Genomic DNA, 21,245 nt, shown 5'->3' with positions numbered 1-21,245 from the left:
AGATGAAATGGCGTGGATATGCGCTAGAAGAAAGGAGACGTCAAGCTTGTAAGAAGCCAAGTGGAGTATCGTTTTGTCTGTAGGCACATTTTTACCCAGAGTCATACAGCAATTTTGTTGCCTTGAGAATAGAACTAGTTTCATGAGAGTTGGGAAGGGAGAAACACTTCCTCAAAAATAAGTAACATCAGGTGTTAGTTATTTGAACCCCAGGGATGAGATGCAACTTGTGCTATGGACACGGCTAGTGTGTACTGGGCTATGATAATAAGTTGGCAAAACTGCATTTCAAGGGAAGTAAATCTATCCTCCTCTGGAAAAAAAGCTTGGAATATGGAGTTCATTTTCAACCAGCATAAAGTCCAAGTTTTATTAACTTCTCTGGCATGTTTTTACAGTGTACATCACCTTAAAAAAGTACATGGCTTAAATCAGCTTAGGCTGATGAGATATGGTAATAGTTTTATTTAATCTGCCAAAGGCATGACATTTCTCAAACAGATGATTTTATGCCTTTCATTCTAAAGTGTGTGTGATATATATATATGAATATATATAATTTATTTAGGGAACAGGAACCCTTTCCAAGGCCCTGATCCAAATTTAAATATTTTTACTCAATAGTGATCAGTGGTACTGTTGGAGAAGTCGGTACAGAGGGTGGGAGGAGGTATTTCAGGAAGAAATTTTCCACTATGAGAGTGATGAGACACTGGAACAGGTTGCCTAGAGGAGCTGTGGATGCCCCATCCCTGGAAGTGTTCAAGATCAGGTTGGATGGGGCTCTGAGCAACCTGCTCTAGTGGGAGGTGTCCCTGCCCATGGCAGGGGGTGGGACTAGATGATCTTTAAGGTCCCTTCCAACCCAAACCATTCTATGATTCCATAGTTCTATGTTCAATGTGTTATTTCCTTTAGAAGCTAATTTCAGATATCTTAGCTGGATTCTACCTTAAGATGGTAAATGACAGAATATTTACAAATGAACAGCAGCAAGGAGCTGAGATGTATACTATTATCACTGTTGCTTTCATAGTCTGAGGTCCACAGTGCCCAGTATTTCAGCTCCGCTGTGCAGACTCTGGGAAAAGATGCATCTTGCTGTCTTTATAGTTCTTTCATAGCAAAGCAAAGCAAATCGGTAAACGCCTAAACCCATTGATAAGAGATGATAAGGTGGTTCAAAATTATCTTTCGTGTCAGCTGTATTTATAAAGTGGTGTGGGAGTCAAAGCACAGTAACTGTTAAAGATTTTGGTTTTTTGGCAGTCCCTTCCTCATTTGTTAAGCCCCTGTTGAGGGCTATGCCAAGGACTAAGGACATCTCCAAAATAAAATTTTAGCCCATTGGAACTCGTCTTTCTTAGCTTTCTTCGACAAAAAAAACCCAACTGTTTTGTTTTGTTTTGTTTTGTTTTTTAAATTATAGGCTGCTTTGCAGTACAATCCTACCCAAGCATGTTGTGGAAGATTCTCATACTCTTCCTCTGCCTTGGTGATAGAGGGATCCCAAAAACACAGAATAACATAGAAAAATGCTCTAATTCCTGCTGTGTCTTTACCATAGAAATAGTGTGAGTATGGGAGAACATTTGTTAATATGAGTTGAAAGGAAACAGGTGAGGGGGTGAAACTGAAGGAATTATGAGGGCTGGTTAAAATGGTAAAAGCTTCAGGCTCTTTCCCTAATGATGAGGATTTACTTACAGTGTCCTGTAAGGGTCCTAATCTAAGTGATGCTTCTTTGTGCTGCTGTGCAAAAATACATTAAGAGAGAATTCTCTTCCTTAAGAGTATAAAGCTGTGACACTATGTGGGAGGACTGGAGACAGGTCTATGTGACATAATAGAGATAGCTAGAGAAAATTTTGGAGAACTTGAAAAACACAGCATCAATTTTGAAGGCGCTTCCATAATAGTGACTGGTAGAATGATCTGAGAAAGTGAAGGAATGATAGTTTTTGCATGGAAGTGTTGCTGAAGTATCTCATTAACAAAAAAGGTGTTACACAGAATATGAAGGATAAGACTTTGATAGTCATGTCACATCTCTGATACTTAAATTTTCTTATTTTGTGCTGAAATTGCAGGCAAAAAACCCCAACACATTAGAAGTTATATGTTAAAGTACATCATCTTTATTTGCATGCCAGTGTTTAGCAGTATCTGAGGCCTCCTGATAAGACACTAGACTTACTCAAACTGCAAATAAACCCAGCAATTTACAGGCACTTTTTGTGGCCTCTAAATTTCAAGTTGCGGTTCAGGTCTGCCCAGAGTATTGTTTTTCACTCAGTAGTGGTTGCACATGCAAACCCTGCAACCAGCCCGAAAATAGAAAATTATATAGCTGAGTTAATTGAAAATCTGCTTATGGTGCATGGTGGCGTGAGCAGTAATTGACATAAAGTGCTGCTTAGCACAGAGAATCAATTATTTTCGATTGACATAAAACAGGAAATCGTTTAATGTCAGATTGATATTAATGAGCACAGTTGTACTAACGAATGCAAGACTATCTGCAGCATTAGGTTTCTTTTTCTGGTAAGGAACTTGACACAAAGTGAGCTCAGCCCTCAGAGGCAATGATACCATGCTTTGAAAAATGAATTTAATGGCGAATTAAGGGTAAGATTGTTATTGTGGTAATCTTTTCTGAAAATGGGATAGTGCTTATTTGGGCAAGCCATGACTATATTGTTAAAGTCTGAGAATCACAACATGGTCTTTGACTCATCACTGGAGAGGGTAATTTTGTTAATAGTAAAGATCAGGATGATTCTGCAGTGGTGATGAGCATGCCCAAGGAAGATAAGAGTATAGTAGAAAGAACTGGAACCATAGAATTGTCTAGGTTGAAAGGGACATTTCAGATCATCGAGTCCAACCATCAACGTAACACTAACAAAAACCATCACTAAACCTTGTCACTAAGCACCACAGCTACCCATCTTTTAAATATGTCGAGGGATGGCAAGGATCACTGAGAAAATTTTTTCTCCCTTGATTGACCCTACTGTTATAAAATTGGTCTGACTCCCTTCTTTCCTGGCCAGATACAAAAGGCGACTAATAACATCTCTCTGAGAAATGCCTGTGTCATATTGTACAGATCTCCCCAGATGAATAGGCTATGGCTAATGGCCAAGGGACAAATCTTCTCTGCTGTACAAGAAGGGTGGAAGCTGAGTGAGAGGAATGTGAGACACTATTTTTATAAAAAAATAAATGTTGACCACCTATAAGTGCTGTAGCCAGATCTGTACATCTTTCACGCTCAGGATTCAGCCTCTTCATATTTACAGGTGTCTGAAAGGGAGGACCCTGCTACTTTTGAGAGAGCGCTTTAGTAGCCACCCCATTTCAGCTTCCTTTTCCAGAAGAACAGAAGCACTGAGACTTGTTTCTCCTCGGTTTAGATACAGGAAGTTAATTGCTTAAAACTAATCTAAGTTATCTGGCCTCCTTCTATGGTCAACAGAAAGAGACAGACACCTGCAGAGGATGATTAGTCTGGTCCACCTCAGATACCAATAAGGGGATGGGATGAATGGAATGTCTCTCTACAGGTATCTGTCTCTTTCCGTTGACCAGAGAGTGAAGCCCAGCTGTCTCCTCTTGCTTCCTTGCTTGCTACCTTTTAGGTAACTAATATTAGATAGGATGTCTTCTATACACCATATCGCAGCAGCCCTCAGAGAAGGAAATATAATAATACAACAGTAGGACAAGACAAGGATGTCTTTCCTTTGCTCTTGACCTGGCCTTGGTATAATCACTCATAGCAATGCAAAATAACCATGAATGGAACAAAATGACTCTGAGCTACTTACCTAGTAATATAATAATACAGAGAAGAATGGCAATAAGAGCCCCAGTGCTAAGACCAGTAGGATGAACCAAGGCTTCTGCATTACAGGACAGCATCTTTCCTCGATGGTCACAAGCACATACTCGAATAGTCACTGTTTCAGTGCTGCTCTGGATAGGGTAGTCATTGTCTGATATTACCACTGGCAAGAAGTAGGTACTCATTTCATGCCGGTTATATCTGGTTTTTCGGGTGAAAATCCCTGCTGTGTTGTCTGGAAACACAAAGCACGCATTAAATCTTCATCTGAAGACCAAAAGCAAAGATGAGATAAGAAAGAAAATTCTTCCTAGAAATTCACCTCTGTTGTCCTGTAGTGTAAAGTTTGAGCTGCTGGCTGCCTCAGGAGCTAAGGAGAATGAAAACTGATGTCCGCTGTAAGAATCATCTTTATCAACAGCACTTAATGTTTGTATCAGCTGAAACAATAAGAACAAAATTATCTTCAAAGTCAGTGGACTTTACACTTATTTATGTACTCTAGGACTGTAAAGCAATCATTGTATTCAGTTTTTTTCTTCTGTTTTAAGGCAGCTGATGCTGCTATGGCAAACTTAAGAAAAGTGATCCATGTGTTGCTGCTTATGTTTAGGATCACCATGCTATTGTATCCCATTCCATCAGCCAGTAACATAACAAATTTGAAAGCTGGCAGGAAAATCATGTTGAATTCAAGAACAGACTTGGGTTGATGCCACTCAAGACAGATAGGAAACCTTTGCATGTGACAAGCAATAGACCTGAAAGGTGACCCTATATTTATCTACCCAAATCTCAGGTCACAGGAATTGTTTGGAAGAATCTTCCAAATTATCTGCTACTTTGAACCATTTAGTAATAGGATTGGTAGAGCGAGAGTTAATTAGCAGGAAATAGCTATGTCACAGACAGAACCTGTAACAGTTAGAGACCTGAAACTGTTTTTGAAAGAGACAGTGGAGGCGCCTGAATAAAGCAAAGAATCACAGAATGAAAAAGAATCAGGGATAGCAAGGTGCAGTACAGAACATAACAGTGTAAAACAGACTGTCACATTAGCTGAAAGAACGCTAAGTGTAATCAAATACTGTGCAGCCACTGTTTAGTTTAATTTTGCAAAACCGACAGCTTGATGCGATGCAAAGTATACCTCTTGATGAGGTGATGCAAGAGTAGTAGCAAAACTCAATTAATTTGGAATATTGTCTTAGTACAAGCAGGCAACACACCTGTTCTGCCTTTGCATTTTCACAGACGAAGGTCTCGTAAAACATGGCAAACTCTGGAGCATTGTCATTTACATCCAAAACCTTAATGAACACTGGGACACGGCTGCTTTGTTTTGGGTTGTCTGAAATGATAAAACCAGAAAGAATAGAGATTTTTATTTAGCCCAAATTCTGACTCAGTGTGTGAGAAGAAAAGGACATACTTAGGGGCTCATTGCCTTCATTTTTCTTGTTTACAACACTCCACTTACATTCTGCTGATTGCTGGGGAATGCGTTATGGGGCAAATTCTACAAAATCATGCTGAATTATCATTACTTTGATTCTGTGTAAGCTATGAAGTTAAGATTGGGTAGGAGTTCAGAATTTAAAAATTCCTTTAAATGTTCCAAGTACAATTATGAATGTATGTGTGATATATATATATATAAACATAATTCTGGAATTCAGTGAAACCTCTTTATTAACCTGACTGATATAGATTGGTGGCAACAAAGTTTCTAGGACATATTCCCTTCCTTAACTCTGAAACAGGAAGACTGAAGATAGAATTGAGTTAGTTTTTTCCCTCTCCACCTGTTATATGTAATATTCTGTCCTCTACAAATCCTGTGACACAGTTTCTTAAGCTACCACAGGTACCATTATTTCATACAAATAGTAAGTGCATCTGTGATCAAGGATATTTTTTAATCTGTTGTGAATTTATTTGGATGAAATTTTAGAGTTAACATTAAAATGTATCAGTTGAAGAACATAAGCACTATACAGGATCTGCGGATCCCCATATGTAAACATTTTTTTTCCCTATAAGGGAAAAAACAGTCCCTATAAGGACTGTATAGTGCCAAGAGACTGAATTTGGCAAGGGTATTCCTGAGCATAAGATACTGAAGATTTCTAGATAAAAATAAAAACATGGAAATGCACCACACTGTATAGACCATTCCTTTTCCTGTTGGACTATTCGTCCTGTTGGACCTTTCCTTGGGAAGAGACAGACTTTAGTCATGAAGATACACAAAATAAGAAAGAAAGGCAACAGGCAGCAACCTTGCCTAGGAGCCATGAATGGTGAAATAGGCAAGATTCTGAAGCAAAAAGTCACATCATAACAACCATTGACTCCTAAAATGTACAAGACCTGCCCCCAAACCAATTTGTCATCTCCAGTTCAAAGGAAACCAAGAGCCATGCCCAGGACTTGATCTGTGTCCTTTGTGCTCCGTACTACCCAATAAGGCACCCAGGCCAGGTCACCCAGATGCACCCATCTCAGCACCTGGGAATGTGTGGGTGTTAGAACATGAGAGAGTGAAATCTATGAGGGAATGAGTGTGATTGAAATTAGTTTAATGTAAAATAAATAACTTCCCCCTTCTTTTCATGAGGGCTCACACTGAGTTTTGCTGTGTTTTCTTTTTTTTTTTCCTGCCTGTTTTAGTATAGTTTATTAATGCATTTTAACCTATGATTCAAGTGAAAAAAAATAGTGCAATAAAACATAACACGTCTAAGACTCTGTATGCTTCTACAAGCATTCATTATAGTAGCTTGTTGAGTTAGGATTTAATAAAAGTCCTATTACTGTGTTTATCATACTTTTATAAATTTGAAAATGCCTTCTCCAAAATTGGCACTGTATATTTTTATTACAGAGCTCAGTCATTTGGACAAAATATTGTGCTTTAAAGCTCCACAGTCCCATTGAAGTTAATATGATTCCATTAGGCATAAACCACTTTCTAATACGAACCATTGGGCTAAATTCATTCAATGTATAAAATAACAATTTATGTATAATATAGACTAGGCTGTATTCTATGCTAAAATACATCAATACAAATGTTGAACTTTTATAATAGGCAGAAATAAAAAGTACTCATTTGAAGTTGCAGGACTATTGGCAAGACTATTTTATAAGGGCATACCTTTCTAACAAATGCATTCAAATATATTGGCAAACGTGTTTCTTTTCCTCCCAAGGATTACAATTGTTTTCTTGACTGCTTTTTGAAACATGAACTACATATTTTCGTTTTACTCCTAAGTGCTTAAGATCCTCACAATTTAAAATGATACTGTAATGAATAGAAGCTTCATAAAAACTCTATGCTCTATGGACATGGGCTTTTTTTTTCTGATTTACTGGAAATGTTAAGTTGAAATATGTGTATGCATCTTGGAGTCTTTTTTTGTCATCTTTCAAGATTTTTGCAAATTAATTGGTGTAGGCTAATTTGTTTCTATTATCCTTTAATTATTGTTGGACTCCATCTCCAAGCTCCACAGACTCAACAAACTGCTTGAATCATTCATCTCTACAGTGGTACGTTTTCTGTTGATCCAGCAACCAAACCGTTAAAGGTTTTTTTCCTGAATGCAGCCTCAAAGTCCTGCCAATGTTTGATTTACCCTTAAGTGTTAAGTAAATAATATTTAAAAATACTTTGGGAATTCTATCCAGTAAATCAGCTGTAATTCTGCAGCTGTGAATCAGTATCCCTGTGTACTGACTTTTATCGCTGGTTTGCCTTCTGACTACGGCAGATGTACTGACCCCGTGCTTCACCAACTATTTGTTTTAAACATTCACATCATGATTCTCCAGGCTGCTGAGCAACTGCAGCTCATACTGGTGAAAAAGAAGAACATTCAAAAATGGAGCTACCTAAATTTACTGATGATTTTAGACAATTAAAGGAAAAATAACTTCTGTATCTCCTTTTTTTTTCTACTGTAAAACGAAATCAAGAGCAGTCATCACTGAAAAGTTGTTTCTCTTTATGACTTTATAATTTTTTTCATTTTTTTTTTATATCACAGGGAGAACCCATCCATCTGAACACATGTCCCTGTAACTTGACTGGATATTTCTTTTAGATTACTTCAGTGAAGCATACTTGGAGTTTGATGTAATGGTATGTCACTAGAGAAATCAGCTGTTAGCTGGAATTTAGTGGAATGGGACTTTAGCTAGCCTTACTAGAAATTACTGGTTTTAGCTAGGAGCATTAAGCAGTGGTGCTTTCCAGTCTAGTATCTTGAGACTGAAATTAGTGAGGTAGCCTGAATGAGACCAAAGCTTCTTTCAACAGTAGCCACATTTCAGCCAAGAAAATTGCCTTTGGAAGGCGTCTACCCCAGTTATGCCAAATTTGGTCTAAGCTCAGTGAAGCACAGCCTGGGAAGTAGCTTGTTGCAGCCTGGAAGGATTCAAACTAAAGAGGATTGGTAATTAAGACAGAAGCCTGTGTCAGACACAAAAGGTTTAGCTGAGAACGTTTGGCCCAGTAGAAGGTCCGTCCTTAGGGGAGGAGGCAAAGAATTAAATGAGCATTTCATATAGATGCTAAGTTGGTTTTCAGATAGTATACCATTTTCTATACTGTGTATTATTTCATGTCTGCTGGGATCAATACAACTGTGCCTCCTAAATGTTATTGCTATTCTTTCTTTTCCAAGTGTTTATTTTCCCCCTCCTTCTCTGCCCAGGAGGTCAGTCTGTAGCGCACAATTCTTAACCCTAGACCACTCCTTCAAAACTTAACAGAGACACAGACACGTAACTAACGGGCAGCTAGAAGTCAGTTTGGTATGCTGAAATGACATACCTAGCATTAAAAGGTGAAAGCTTTCAAGAGAGAAAGAAAACTATTAAGAAACGTCATTCCTGTAAGCTCTAGCCCACTATTTTTTTAACATAACCCCATTTTCTTGCCTCAATAGGATTGTTTCACATCAGTTTTCACTTTTAAAATGACTTACAGAATAAAGAAATCTGGAGTCAAGTACTCCTTAGTTATACTCTTCTCACTGTTCAGCAGCTGCTTGGGTCATAAACACAGATACACAACATAAGAAAGTAGAGCTTATGTTGTCTTGGATTATATTTTAAAATAAAAATCCATTTAGCCTCCGAGTTGCGCTAAGACTTTCTGATGGTCATAGAAGTGGTGTTTGTATTAGACCTGTCTACCATCCCACCATGCTTCACAATCATAGTCACTGTGACTCTGTAAAAGTGAAAAGAATTGCATTCCCTAACACTTAACCACGTCCCATGCTTTCAGTTAATCTTTTAACTAAAATTGTCTGTTAAGGCCACCTAGCATACACATCCTTATCCAGGTCCCTGGCATTTCAGCTCCTAAAATGATCACAACTGGTATTATCACAAGTTTACATCTTCTGGGCAATCCAAAAGTAAGTGGCAGACTGACTTGTTACTATGGCTTGTAATTTCAAAGGACGCTAAAGAGGCTAAAAATGAAAAATCTTAAAACTGCTTAAGATCTGGGCACCTAGTTCAGCCCAGCCACCTTACTCTTGCTTGAAAACATCAAACTATATTCAGTCTGGATCAGACTGAATTCAGCCATGGAATACAGTTTGGTTTTAAAATGTCTTTCCTCCTGCATACCAATTTCAGAATTCAACAATCATGTTTGAAATAAAAAATGGCTGTTACTGATTAGAAAATGCAGAATTGTTACCTTTCCTCCCTGTTCAGCTAAATTACCTCTTCATGAACTCTGTCCTTAGTAAACATAAAGCTGCAGACTACCTCTTGGAGAGTTTCCGCTGCTTCATTAGTATTGAATGGACTATCCATATAACCTGACATCTGTCCAGCCGTGCTTTCCACGTGCTTGGCTAGAAGGCTAAATTCATTACATCAGGGACAGCTGTGGTATTTAGGTTTGACTTACTGATCTCTGCTGCTATTACTGTAATGTTGTGCCATAGCAGTGTTTCCCGGTCAAGGGGTTTTGAAGTAAATATCGAACCATTTCCCGAGTTGATGTTGAATACTCTGTCCATATCAGTGTGTCGATCTACAGAGTACCTGCAAATACAGAGACAGGGGTTAGGAGAATGCTTTCCTTTTAATTTCTGTGTTCTTAAACCATTTTCTAAGACTAGACATCAAACAGCTAGTAAATGGGTTGCCTTTTGTTTTCAGTGCAGGCTTCTGTCTTTGCACAAAGAGCTAGTTCTGAGCTACTGGATAATGACACATTGGAGGTTTGATTTAGAAGGCGGAGCATTGTCACTGAATAAATGAATTACTTCAGAATTTACATACCTCTGAGAATCATCAAAGCTTTGTTTTTAGTGAGAAATGTGAAGTCTGTGTCCTGAAAGATATGAAGTTTATTTTAAGACTGAGTTGGCTTTCCCATTATAAAACCCTCTTTTTATGGTTTGATATTTCAACTGTTCCAAATAATTTCTGATATAAAATTTGACAGCTGGGGTGCATTTCTGCCTTTCACTTCCCAGTGTTTGAAAAGATTGCCCCCCAAAACTGAGTCAGAATGGAACAGAGATTCATTATTCCAAGACACATATCACATAAAGGTTTGCTGTAATTAATTAAAGCTAATATACTTGGTCATGCTTGATGGTATCTAGATACGAAAATGAATGTTAAGAAGCTCTGGAGGAGCTCAGACCTAAACATGGATTTAAATTTTCAACCTGATATTTTGCTTTTCCTGCTGAGCTGAATCCCACTTTAAAAACAGCACTCTCCAGTTCACGGGAGAGGGTGCTACCGCCCCGATTCAAATGCGGTGACTTGTTTTCATCTCTCATGAAGAGAGAATTCTTGCATAAATTACAGAGCTTTTGACAGAAATTTATCTCTGATGTTGCTAAAGCAAGAGTGTGATTGCATTATTCTGTGCTTGTTTGAAGCCCAAATGTGTGCTGAGGTACCACCCAGGACGGAGCCTTAGGAAGCCCAGTGTGCTCCCTTGGTCTCTTTGCAGGCCCCTTTGACGGAGACAAGGCAGCTACTGCTGTCCCTTGGGTCCAGCCAAGGATAAAGCTATGGCTGAGCTGGTATGCAGGTGGATGAAAACTGGGCCAGGAGAATGGCTGGTGGAGTTTCCTGCTGCTACTGAACTGAGGGGAATGCAGAGGCTGAAGAAAAATGTCCATTCCCTGCTCTGCCCTAGGAGCAGCTGCGGGACATGTCCCTCATTCTGCACGGATTTTCCAGTGCCTGTGCAGCGACTCTTAACTTCTGATAAAGATCTGGCATGGAAGAAGGAGGGAACAGCAGAGTCCCGTTGAAACATGTGATTCTGACAAAGGTTTAAAATGAACTAATTTGCTAATTATCTTTCAACTGTTTGTTTTTAATTATTATTTTCAGTTAAAATAATGGGATATAATATCCACAGCAAATTGGACTGCTCTTATTCTAAACTGAGAATTTCAGTGTAGTCTAGCCTCCTAAACAAAACTATAGCAAGTATTCATTATTTGCACTAAATCATTTTCCTTTTTCCACATTAAATTCCAATGGAAATACCCAAATGAGGATCAAAGGTACTCGCACAAAACAGAGTAGGACTTGCTAGGACTGGCACAGGCACACCTAGTTAGTTTTTTGGGAGTTTTTATTCATTGCTGTCACTTGACACTACCACAACTTCAGCTGCATGGAGTCAGCGGTGGTGTCACTAACCTAGTTCCTTTATGCAGCGTTTGTAACGTCCCCATCAGCTTGAAAAGAGCCTGTGAGAAGGTTTGTATCACACGGCCCCGACTGACGGGGCAGCTCCAGCAAGCTGTGCTGTTTTGTCCAAAGCTAAATATTACATGTGAATTTGTTGACTTAGCTGAAATGTTTGATGCAAACAAGTTTATACAATCTGGTCTGACTCTTATATTTTGACAAAGTAAGTATCTGATACGGTAAACATTTCATTTTAACTTTCATTCATTCAGGCTTTTATATGATATTATGTTGGTATTTTACGAATTCAATTATTTTTCAGATATTCTGTAGCTCATTTCCATATCTCTCAGCTGAAATACTTTGGTATTTCCATTTTCAGTAAATCTGTATTTTGCATTCCTATTTGAAATGAAATATCAGGATTTTCCATAGATTAGCTGCTCCAACCATCTGTAACAGTATGTTTCTTATTCAGTATGCTCTTATTCAGCAAGATATTTAACTCAGCAACTAGCTTGAGGAATGAGTTGTCCGTTTGTTGGTTTTTTTTTTTCTTCAATTAAGCTTTCACTCATGCTTCATATTATGAATGGACTTACAAGATCTTACTGCCTTAGCATATTTTAATGCCTTGGCATATTGTAATCACTATCTTTACTTTGTAAGATTTCCCAAATTCAATCTGTGGTACCGTATCTTTAAGAAATGGAAAAAAAAATATTTTCTGGACTTTTTCTAAGGTTATCAGAGCTGTAACATTGAGGACTTCCTCTTCACGATATTAAGAATTTTAAAATATAGGTTCTTGTAAAACTGTATGTATATTCAGTGTACATGTACAGTGGAAAGTTAAACACACAAAAACCCCCAAACCAAACAACCCAACAAACAACCAGGGAACAGCTTCTTAATGATATGTTAATTTTATTTCTTCATATTGAAAAGAAAATACATACAAGGTCAATGCAGTTAAAGTATATTCTAATTATACCATTAACCCTGGTCTAGAAGCATGATTTTAATAAGCTAGACTGTCACTTCTGTTTCTCAGTTTGTACAATCCATTCTCTTTTGATCACAGACTGTTAATTATGTTGAATTGGTGGTGAGTCTGACTTACAGATCATAACCTAGTAAGAATTAAGCAGATAACATCAAACTCATTTTTACATTTATTTAATGAAATTACTGGTGTGTATTTGTCAGATTTCAGGACTTCGTCCTTTTCAAACCTTGAGGAATTGGCAAGATAGAAGCTAAAAGGTATCTCTGTAGATTCCAGCCTCTCCTTGTACATAACAGGAAGAAAGGGAGGGTGAAAGAGAGAATCTAACACATGCAAATGTGTTGTCAGTAAAATACACAAACAAAATTAAGCCTTACATTTGTTTGCAGATCATTTTCATCTGGGATACTTTAGTAAATCAAATCACAGCAGGGAAACAGTTCCAGTGACTGATGAACTTCATTATGCCTCTGAGGAGTTACTATAGCAAAAAAACTCAACTAGCAATTTAAAACGATCTGATGTACAATACAGCAGTGCCAGCTGAAGCATTATTTTTTTCACTATGCAGCAGTTCATAATATTTCTGTTTAGACCAACACAAGCAGAATGTAAAACTTTTTTTTAAAACACAGCTGGACAGTGGAGTGTTATCGAGGAGTGTATTAATGTCGCTACGTGTGGATGTATATTCAAATGTAGCCAAATATGTATTGGTGTATTTTTGTATTTACTTATTATCATGCCACAGAAAAGCTTATTTATAAGGGCTGGATGTATGAAATACAGCTCTACCAACGGTCAGGTCATGAACGATTATGCACTCTTACAGCCAGGGCAGATATCGGCTTCCTATTTTGCTATTGCTTCATTGTCTTCTGGTGTTCAGCAGCTTGCTGTCTAATGTAACCGCAAGGCAGGAAGATTTGTGGGTCAGGAAGGGATGTGTGCGTGAATTTTTCATAATGCATTTTCATAATGATATTGTGAAGGTTTCCTTTAATGGAAGATCAAAGGGGCTTTCATCTAACAGGGTTAGGGCTCAGTTTGTTTAAAAAGAGAAATCTTCACTCGAGTAGAGGAGAAAATGGAAGGTTTTCATTGTAATATCAAGTGTCTAAAGATTTTATTTTTAACTGTCAAGAAAAATTGACAAGCAAGTGACAAGTCATATATATACAGTCTAATTGCATCTTCCCCGAAGCTCAGAGTGAAAATCGGATTTAGCATCTCTATTGCATGATTGAAAAAAAAAAAAAAATCACTCTGTCAAAAAGATGCAGACTCAACCCATGCCCCTAAATTCTAGGAGATACCCAAGATATTAGCACCATAAAATTACATTATTGGAAGTTAACATCTCTCAGGCTACTGCTCTCTGCTGATTTCCTTCCCTTCTTAACTGATTTTCATGTTTCTTCTTGCTGTGTTTATTTCTATTACTTTAACCTCTTCATCATTTTTCTTTTTCTTCTCCTTTCACCTTGACTGTTGCATGCTATTAGAGTATAAAGGAGACAAGTTTTCCATTGCACTGCATCAGTTTTTACACCTTTGCTTAATTTTGCTCAATAATTATCAGATACTTTAATATGCAAAATACCTATACCGTATTAAAGAACTGCCCTTTGAAAGACAGGTAAGTTTTAGCACACACATTCAATTAATAGAAAAGAGCCAGTAGGCAGTACTCAACAATGAACAGCATAATCCCTATCCACTGTAAATCACCTATAATTAGGAGCTGGTGCTGGTGTGAAATGCAAATGGTTGTAGTTATCACCACAGGGAAGCAGGGAAGCAGTCCCCTCACTCTCCAGTGCCATTAGATATGAAAAAACAGGTCCTTATGAAGACTGGAAGGGGCGTGGGTGTCATCCCAACCAATTTTTTCTCTTCACGCTAGCATGCCCATGAAGACATGCTATAGAGGTGTTAATTCTGTTCTATAAGTTACTATGCTTGGCTAGTTCAGAACTCCATATAATTATGGCATGTCATGATATAAATAAAAGAAAACCTTAATTGAAATTACAAGGTTTAGTCTTGAACAAGAATTCACGTGCAGGGTATTGCGTGTAAACTGAAGACCGAGAGGGCTGCTGCCAGAAACTTTTTAGATTCAGTTTCTTCATCTAGGAAATTAAGATGATAATATTTACCCCTCTCACGAAATGAGATGAGAGCTTAAAACTTACTCATGCCTCATAAACTTCGTAAGATATCTTGATGAAAGATAGTTGTTTGCAGAAGTGCAAAGAATTGATGGATTGGATTTTTATTAAACCTGCATTGTTCTATTTTGATCTTAAGGCTACTATTGCATTTCCAAGGTGCCCAACCCAGAGACATGCTGAAAATTGACCAGGATTTAATATTGCTGTATTTTTCATTTCCTCCTCTTACTGCCTTGGCAGTAGCAATGAATTTTAATTAAAGCACACAACTATTTAAAAGTTCTTCTATACTCCGCACTTCAGTATGTTTTCAAATGTACTGAAACAATGAACCTGTTAATTTACAACAAATGAAAGCTTTGGTTTAGATACGCTAACCTTAACATTTCCTCCACTTCCTCTAAGACTACTTTATTGATTCATGGCAAATGTAAATTATGAAGTCCATGAGACTGATTCTTATCTTACTAGCCTTACACTGATACAAGTGACATCAGAGTCCATGGGTGTGCACATGAGCTGCTTTTAAGGCTTTTTCACTTGCAGTTTAGAGAAGGTAAACGTGACCTCTTTTAAGCAAGTCTGGACAGATGGGAGAAGAAAGGGCTGCTGAATCACCCCCCTGTAATATAGCCAAGAGGATGCACTGTGTTGCATTGGAAAATGTTAAAGGTGGAAGGAGAGCGCTAACATCTTATTAGTGCTCTTTTTGCACTAAATTCTTCCAGGGTAGAGACAGCCACAAACATCAGTTACAGAAGAGGATAGGATATAATACAAGATGCAAGGGCCATGCACAACACAATCACACATATCTAAACATGCTTAAGTGTGACATATCATTTACCATCTACAAGACTCCATATTTAAGCATACCTGAACAATTTCATTGCTTAAAGTGATTTTTTTTTTTTTGTGCTGACATGAAAAAAACAAAATTAAAGCTGTAAAACATTTATGCACAAGCTGAAATAGTCTATGCTTACTTGACAGGGTTCTTGGCGGCATCTGGATCCTGAGCAGTTACTGTTCCTATTACACTGTTTATTGGAACATCTTCTTTCACTTCCATTATGTATGCTGGTCTGCTGAACACAGGGGGTTCATCTACATCTTCCACTTGAATTCTGACTGTGGCTGAGTCTTTGAATGGCCCCAAGTAGAGGAATCGAGGGTCCACGTGAGTATTGGTAGCTTCCACTTTCAGAATATACAGGCTTTTAGTTTCAAAATCCAATGCCTGGGAAAAGGAAAAAAGAAAAAAAAAAAGTGTGAGAGGTCTGTGGGGATTGATGAGCCCAATGGACAGTAGGATGTCATGGAGAGGCCCGTGCTAGACAACAGAGACTGAACTGGAATTGAAATGCCAGCAGAAAGCAAAAAGACAGGGCTCTATGCTACTGATGATATGGTATCTAAAAAATCCCACCACTTTTTGGGGGAATTCTATGCCTGGAACTCCTAAACATCAATTAGTCTTTCCTTCTCAATTAGTCTTAACTTTTCATGCCTTTTATTCTGTCATTTTTGACATTTTGATGCTTTTCTGTCTATTCCTTGCCCATAAGCACCACATATTAAAGGGGGGGAGCAGACTTTCTAGGAGTTGCTTGTTTGAAAATTGGCATTCCATCACTGAAATGAAACACTGTGACATCTGGTGTCTGGACATCCAGGACCACCCATCAAGGAAAACATGATTTTATGATAGCCTATGACTATATCACACTCTGTCACAAGTGTGAAGAAGCAGCATTTAGCGACTCTTTGTTACAGTTCTTAGAGGAATGTGGGGAGAGAGTAGCCACCCCATTTTTCCATTATGTTGTAGAAGGTTCACAGCTTCTGTTTGAAACAGACAGAAATGCAAACAGAGTTAGACTGATATCATAATCAGCCCCTGGAAGGCATCTCCTAAGAAACAAGTAATGACAGGTGTCGTACTGATATCAACAAGCAAGTGCATGTTCGGAAAATCTACCCAATGTCTATCTAGTGATGACTGAACTTGAACTGATGGAGGATGATATCTGTAACCTTATCAAGCTTGCCTGATAAGCCACTGTAAACAATATTTCTCAAACCTTTTCTGACAGCCAATGTGCAACGTAGTAGATGATGTCCATTGTGATCCAGCAAGGTGGCTGTGATTTTTTTCTAAAACAAAAGCATGCTGATGGATTTGTTAGTTACGTTTTTACAAAATGTGAGTTAAAAGAAATTTGTCTATGTGCCTTAATACATTATAGCTATACAATTCAACACCTTCTGATAGTGCAAAACAGCCAATACTGATTAGTTCTGTGGTCTTACCATAGTGCCTTCTAGTAAGTAAGCAAATTCTGTAAGTATCATGGGGAGAAAATCACAATTGGATGGTAGTATCTCCTTGAGTTATTGTATGGATATGTTCAGACTGTAGAGTTTTATCTCAGTGATTCCTATCCCACTCCCTAGGTTATTTACTCTCTGAAGTCCTTCAAAATACATGCATTGTTTAGTAAATGAGGGTATAAGAGGAAGGACCACAATTGCTTGTACAGAAGAAACTTTATATACCTATTAGAGATTCCTAATAGATAGCATTCAAACAAATAATCAGCACACGTTGCACCAAAAATATGTGTTAGATAAAGTTTTGACTGGTATTTCAGAGGCTGGGATTAAGTGTGTTAGGATGCATACCTTTTTGACAGTTATAATTCCTTCCTGTGTGTCCTTGTCTGTGGTAATTCCAAACATGTCATATCCATCCCCCTCAGTGATGCTGTATTCAATCTCTGCATTTTCATCCACGTCAGCATCGTTAGCTTTTATCCTGCCAACCGGTGAGTCAGGTGGTGTAGACTCAGGAGCTCTGAACTGGTATGTGCCTGCACCAGAGAGAGGAGGAAATTTTGTCAGTCGATCTCATGGTACCTGGGACACGGTCTCTCAGCACACTGTCCAGGCTGGGCATGCACAGATGAGCTGGCGAGTCGCTGTGTCCTCAGGCCTCCCTGGGGCAACAGCCTTCAGCTTTTGCCTTACTTTCATGTGGATAAAAGTATCTTATTTTTCTATATATTTTCTAGAATGAAGGATAGGCATTTTGTTTTCCTACATACATGTATCTTTAGCAACATATGTCCCTTTCTAGACATTATCAGGGTCTCAGCTGGCCATATCAAAATTGTATATGAAAAATGTCTTGAGGTCAAAAGACAAATATTAAGAATTGCCAGAGGCCAACGCAGCTTAGTAATACTAAAACCAAATCCAGCCAAATGCCTATTCATAATGTGTTACATTGAATTCTCTTCTGAAAAAAAAACTACTTGGGGAATGTTGGCATTATGAAGCTGTATCTTTGGCTTTTATATTGAAGACACTTATGTCCAGAGATGTATAATTAACTCATTGGAGGCAAAGCGCTATATTTTCTCTTAAGTTGCTCTAATTTAAATGGAAACGCTTTGCCCAGGGCTAAGAACAGACTTTGAACTTAAATGACAAGTTGCTTCCAATAACTTTCCCAATGACTTAACCGCCAAAGCTCACTGATTTGTCTGATAGTATCTGCAATTATTTTCTCTAACAGCTGCTCTTGACTTTGACACACACTGACACTGTGATACACACACATCACACACACAGCAAGAGTTAGACAAAGCAAAGAAGAAGAAAAAGAGAAAGAAAGAAAGAAAAAGAAAGAAAGAAAAAGAAAGAAAGAAAAAGAAAGAAAGAAAAAGAAAGAAAGAAAAAGAAAGAAAAAAAAAAGAAAGAAAGAAAGAAAAAGAAAGAGGGAAATAGAAGTGGATGAAAACTGAATCACTTTGAATTACTTATGGCCATGAGTGGTCATTAATAGAAATTACTTTCTAAGAGATCTGGCTCAAGTGATACCCCTAAATATCACACAGATATCTGCCAAATGATCTTAGAGAGGGGAAGGAAAATAGGCAGAAATATCTGATATATTTATGTATGTGCTTTTGTTTCTGTATGCAAAGAATATAGGAAAATCCATTGAGGCAAATGCTTCCTGGGTGTAAGTATTCATTTTAATAGAATTGCTCTTGGGATCATTTTACTTACTTAAATAAGTATGTTTCAAAAATTAAGTATGTTAGATTAGAACACATATCTTAAAATGCAGTCAATGACAAGGTCTAATAGAAATAATATTGATCAAGAAATATAGATTATATCAAAGCTATTTAATTGGCACAAAAAATAATGTTTCTGTACATTAAATCACTTAGACTTTATACTGCAACTGGAGTAAAAATATTAAGGATATATTTCCCAATTATTGCAATTAACCTTAGCATGATCCTATTGCTTTCTTGTGTCTTGTCTTGTTCTTTCTTAAAGGAAGTCTGTTACTCAGTAAGTTCATGAGAGCAGAAACAATATCTGAAGTGAAAAAGAAAGGATAAATTTTGTCCATTTTACTTTAAAAACGTAGAAAGTAAATACTCCATACTCTGGGGGAAGCGAGGTGGATTGTCGTTTACGTCAGTCAGTGTGATGTTCACAGTAGTGGTTCCTGATAATCCGCCCATCTGTCCTCCCATGTCCTTAGCCTGGATGACCACTTGGTATTGCTCCCTGTTTTCACGGTCCATGTTTAGCAAAGCAGTTTTAATAATGCCTGAAAATATGAAAATTAAAGAGGGGGAATTCACAAGTAAGATACTGACTTTGATGGAAATTCTTATTAAAAAACCCAACAGCCTAAAGAACAAAACAATCTCTGTGTAATAAGCAAACTTCACCCAGTACAAATATTTACTGTTATGAGATGGCACATTAAATTACAGACTTGTCATATCATATCTCAGGCTGCTGCCTATGTGACAGACACAATATTAGTGGTATCCCCAGAAAGATGTTCTACCTATTTGTGAACAGTGTTATTTTACACAACTATTTACCCCCTTTTGGTTCCATGTTAAACTCTCTCACTGAACCGGAAAAAGTTTTCCAACTTTTCTCTGCTGTTCTGTCAATAGTTTTATTTTGACAGATGTGCTAAAAAAAAAAAAAAAAGCTAAGTTCAGCAAGACGTCATTAAAGAGGCTGAACAACAACTTTAAATAGGAGAAGAGAAATTAGTTAAGAAAATTGTGAGCATCCAAGCACGCACAAGTATATATATTTCAACTTATGCATTGATAAAAATGATTTTGCCAGTCATTTCCTTCTTCAAAGGCACAAATATCAGTTATGAGGCCATCTCCTATTAAAATTCAATCATTCAGATTTACCATGAAGCGTTCTCACTGGGTCTCTTTAGGCTAAGAACTGACTCCTTTGTAGGCAAAAGGGGAGAAATTCAAGCACTGAAATCCATGGCAAAATTCACAGCAGCTTCAACAGATGCTTTTTTTACTCTAGGAGTTTTGCAATTGATTTCCATGGCAGGAAGATCAAGCCTGTAGTTTACCTTACTTCCCCTCTGTGCCCCATACAATCCTCTTCTTAAAAGATTATGACTAGTGAACTCCCAGCTACTTTATCCTTATTATAACTCGAGATAGAATGCCACATAGTGTACTGTCCAAGTCAGAATGAGTGCATCAGTGCAAAAATCCTTGCTTGTAGTATCTAATACCTTATGCTTGAAGGGAAGGTCCCTTTGATCTTGGCTCTCCCTCTTTTCAGAATTATGTACATCTTTTCACCTCAGGTTTTTCTTTGAGACGTCTAATCTCTCCCTCCTTTTCCCTGAGTCTCTAAGATTTAAGAAAAAATACTAAAACCTGATTAATTGTCTGGGATAATGCATTCCTTTCCCGTAAGGGTGCTGAGGAGAACTGATTTCTCTACCTCCCAGCAATCTATCACAATGCATGTTCCCATTTAAGGAGTTTCTTGAGATCCTTTGTTTCATATTAGGGAAGTCTGTTATAAATCTTGGGAAGAGACTATCTATGTAGTCAGTACAGCAGATTCAGTCAGCCAGAATGTATATGTTTTACATGCACAGGCTCCAAAACTGTCTCTTATTCAGCCCATAAAACATTTCAGTCACTGTGTATAATTTAAACATCTTCCAAAAACAGAACTCAGAAGTTTTTTTATTCTATTTGTGATCTTCTAGTGTAGCGTAACAGCCAATTTTACCTCTTCTATCATTATTCTTAATTAAGATTTCTTTCATAAAATTACCATTAAAGTGATATGTTGCAGATGTACAGAAATTATAATTACTTTAAACAAGTTTTGAAGAAGCAGAAGGAGGAAAAAAAAACACCTGAAAAAACCTTCAGTCTTAATTTAGCCATTATGAAGATCTATGAGGATTAAGCACTTATTTCCACACCCACCTGTTTCTCATTTTCTCCTAAAAGCCAACCTATTTTGTTTAATTTAAGCATCCATGGCAGTCTCTGTACCCACTGCTTGTTAAAAATGATTGAAAACTGGTTCACATCCAGTACTAATTGTATTTATTAGACTTTGCTGGTAAGATTAAAATGGTGTAGGTGTCATGTTTACAGATGTATCGCTCTGTTAAGTT

At 37.6% G+C, this 21,245-nt stretch overlaps 1 protein-coding gene across 1 annotated transcript in view; it reads right to left on the bottom strand.

Moving 5' to 3' along the window:
- Positions 1 to 21,245, bottom strand: part of CDH6 (cadherin 6, type 2, K-cadherin (fetal kidney)) — a 106,842-nt gene that overhangs the window by 6,876 nt on the left and 78,721 nt on the right. Inside the window, exons 5-11 of the mRNA XM_014940961.1 lie at positions 19,206 to 19,373; positions 17,423 to 17,610; positions 15,724 to 15,977; positions 9,792 to 9,928; positions 5,080 to 5,201; positions 4,173 to 4,290; positions 3,834 to 4,085 (exon numbers count right to left, since the gene is read on the bottom strand). Coding sequence (XP_014796447.1) covers positions 3,834 to 4,085; positions 4,173 to 4,290; positions 5,080 to 5,201; positions 9,792 to 9,928; positions 15,724 to 15,977; positions 17,423 to 17,610; positions 19,206 to 19,373 — 1,239 coding nt within the window. The remainder of the gene's footprint in view (positions 1 to 3,833; positions 4,086 to 4,172; positions 4,291 to 5,079; positions 5,202 to 9,791; positions 9,929 to 15,723; positions 15,978 to 17,422; positions 17,611 to 19,205; positions 19,374 to 21,245) is intronic.

The sequence above is a fragment of the Calidris pugnax genome, unplaced genomic scaffold, assembly GCF_001431845.1.
Source record: "Calidris pugnax isolate Ruff unplaced genomic scaffold, ASM143184v1 scaffold8, whole genome shotgun sequence".
Classification (NCBI taxonomy): domain Eukaryota; kingdom Metazoa; phylum Chordata; class Aves; order Charadriiformes; family Scolopacidae; genus Calidris; species Calidris pugnax.
This window is presented reverse-complemented; position numbering and strand designations above follow the sequence as displayed.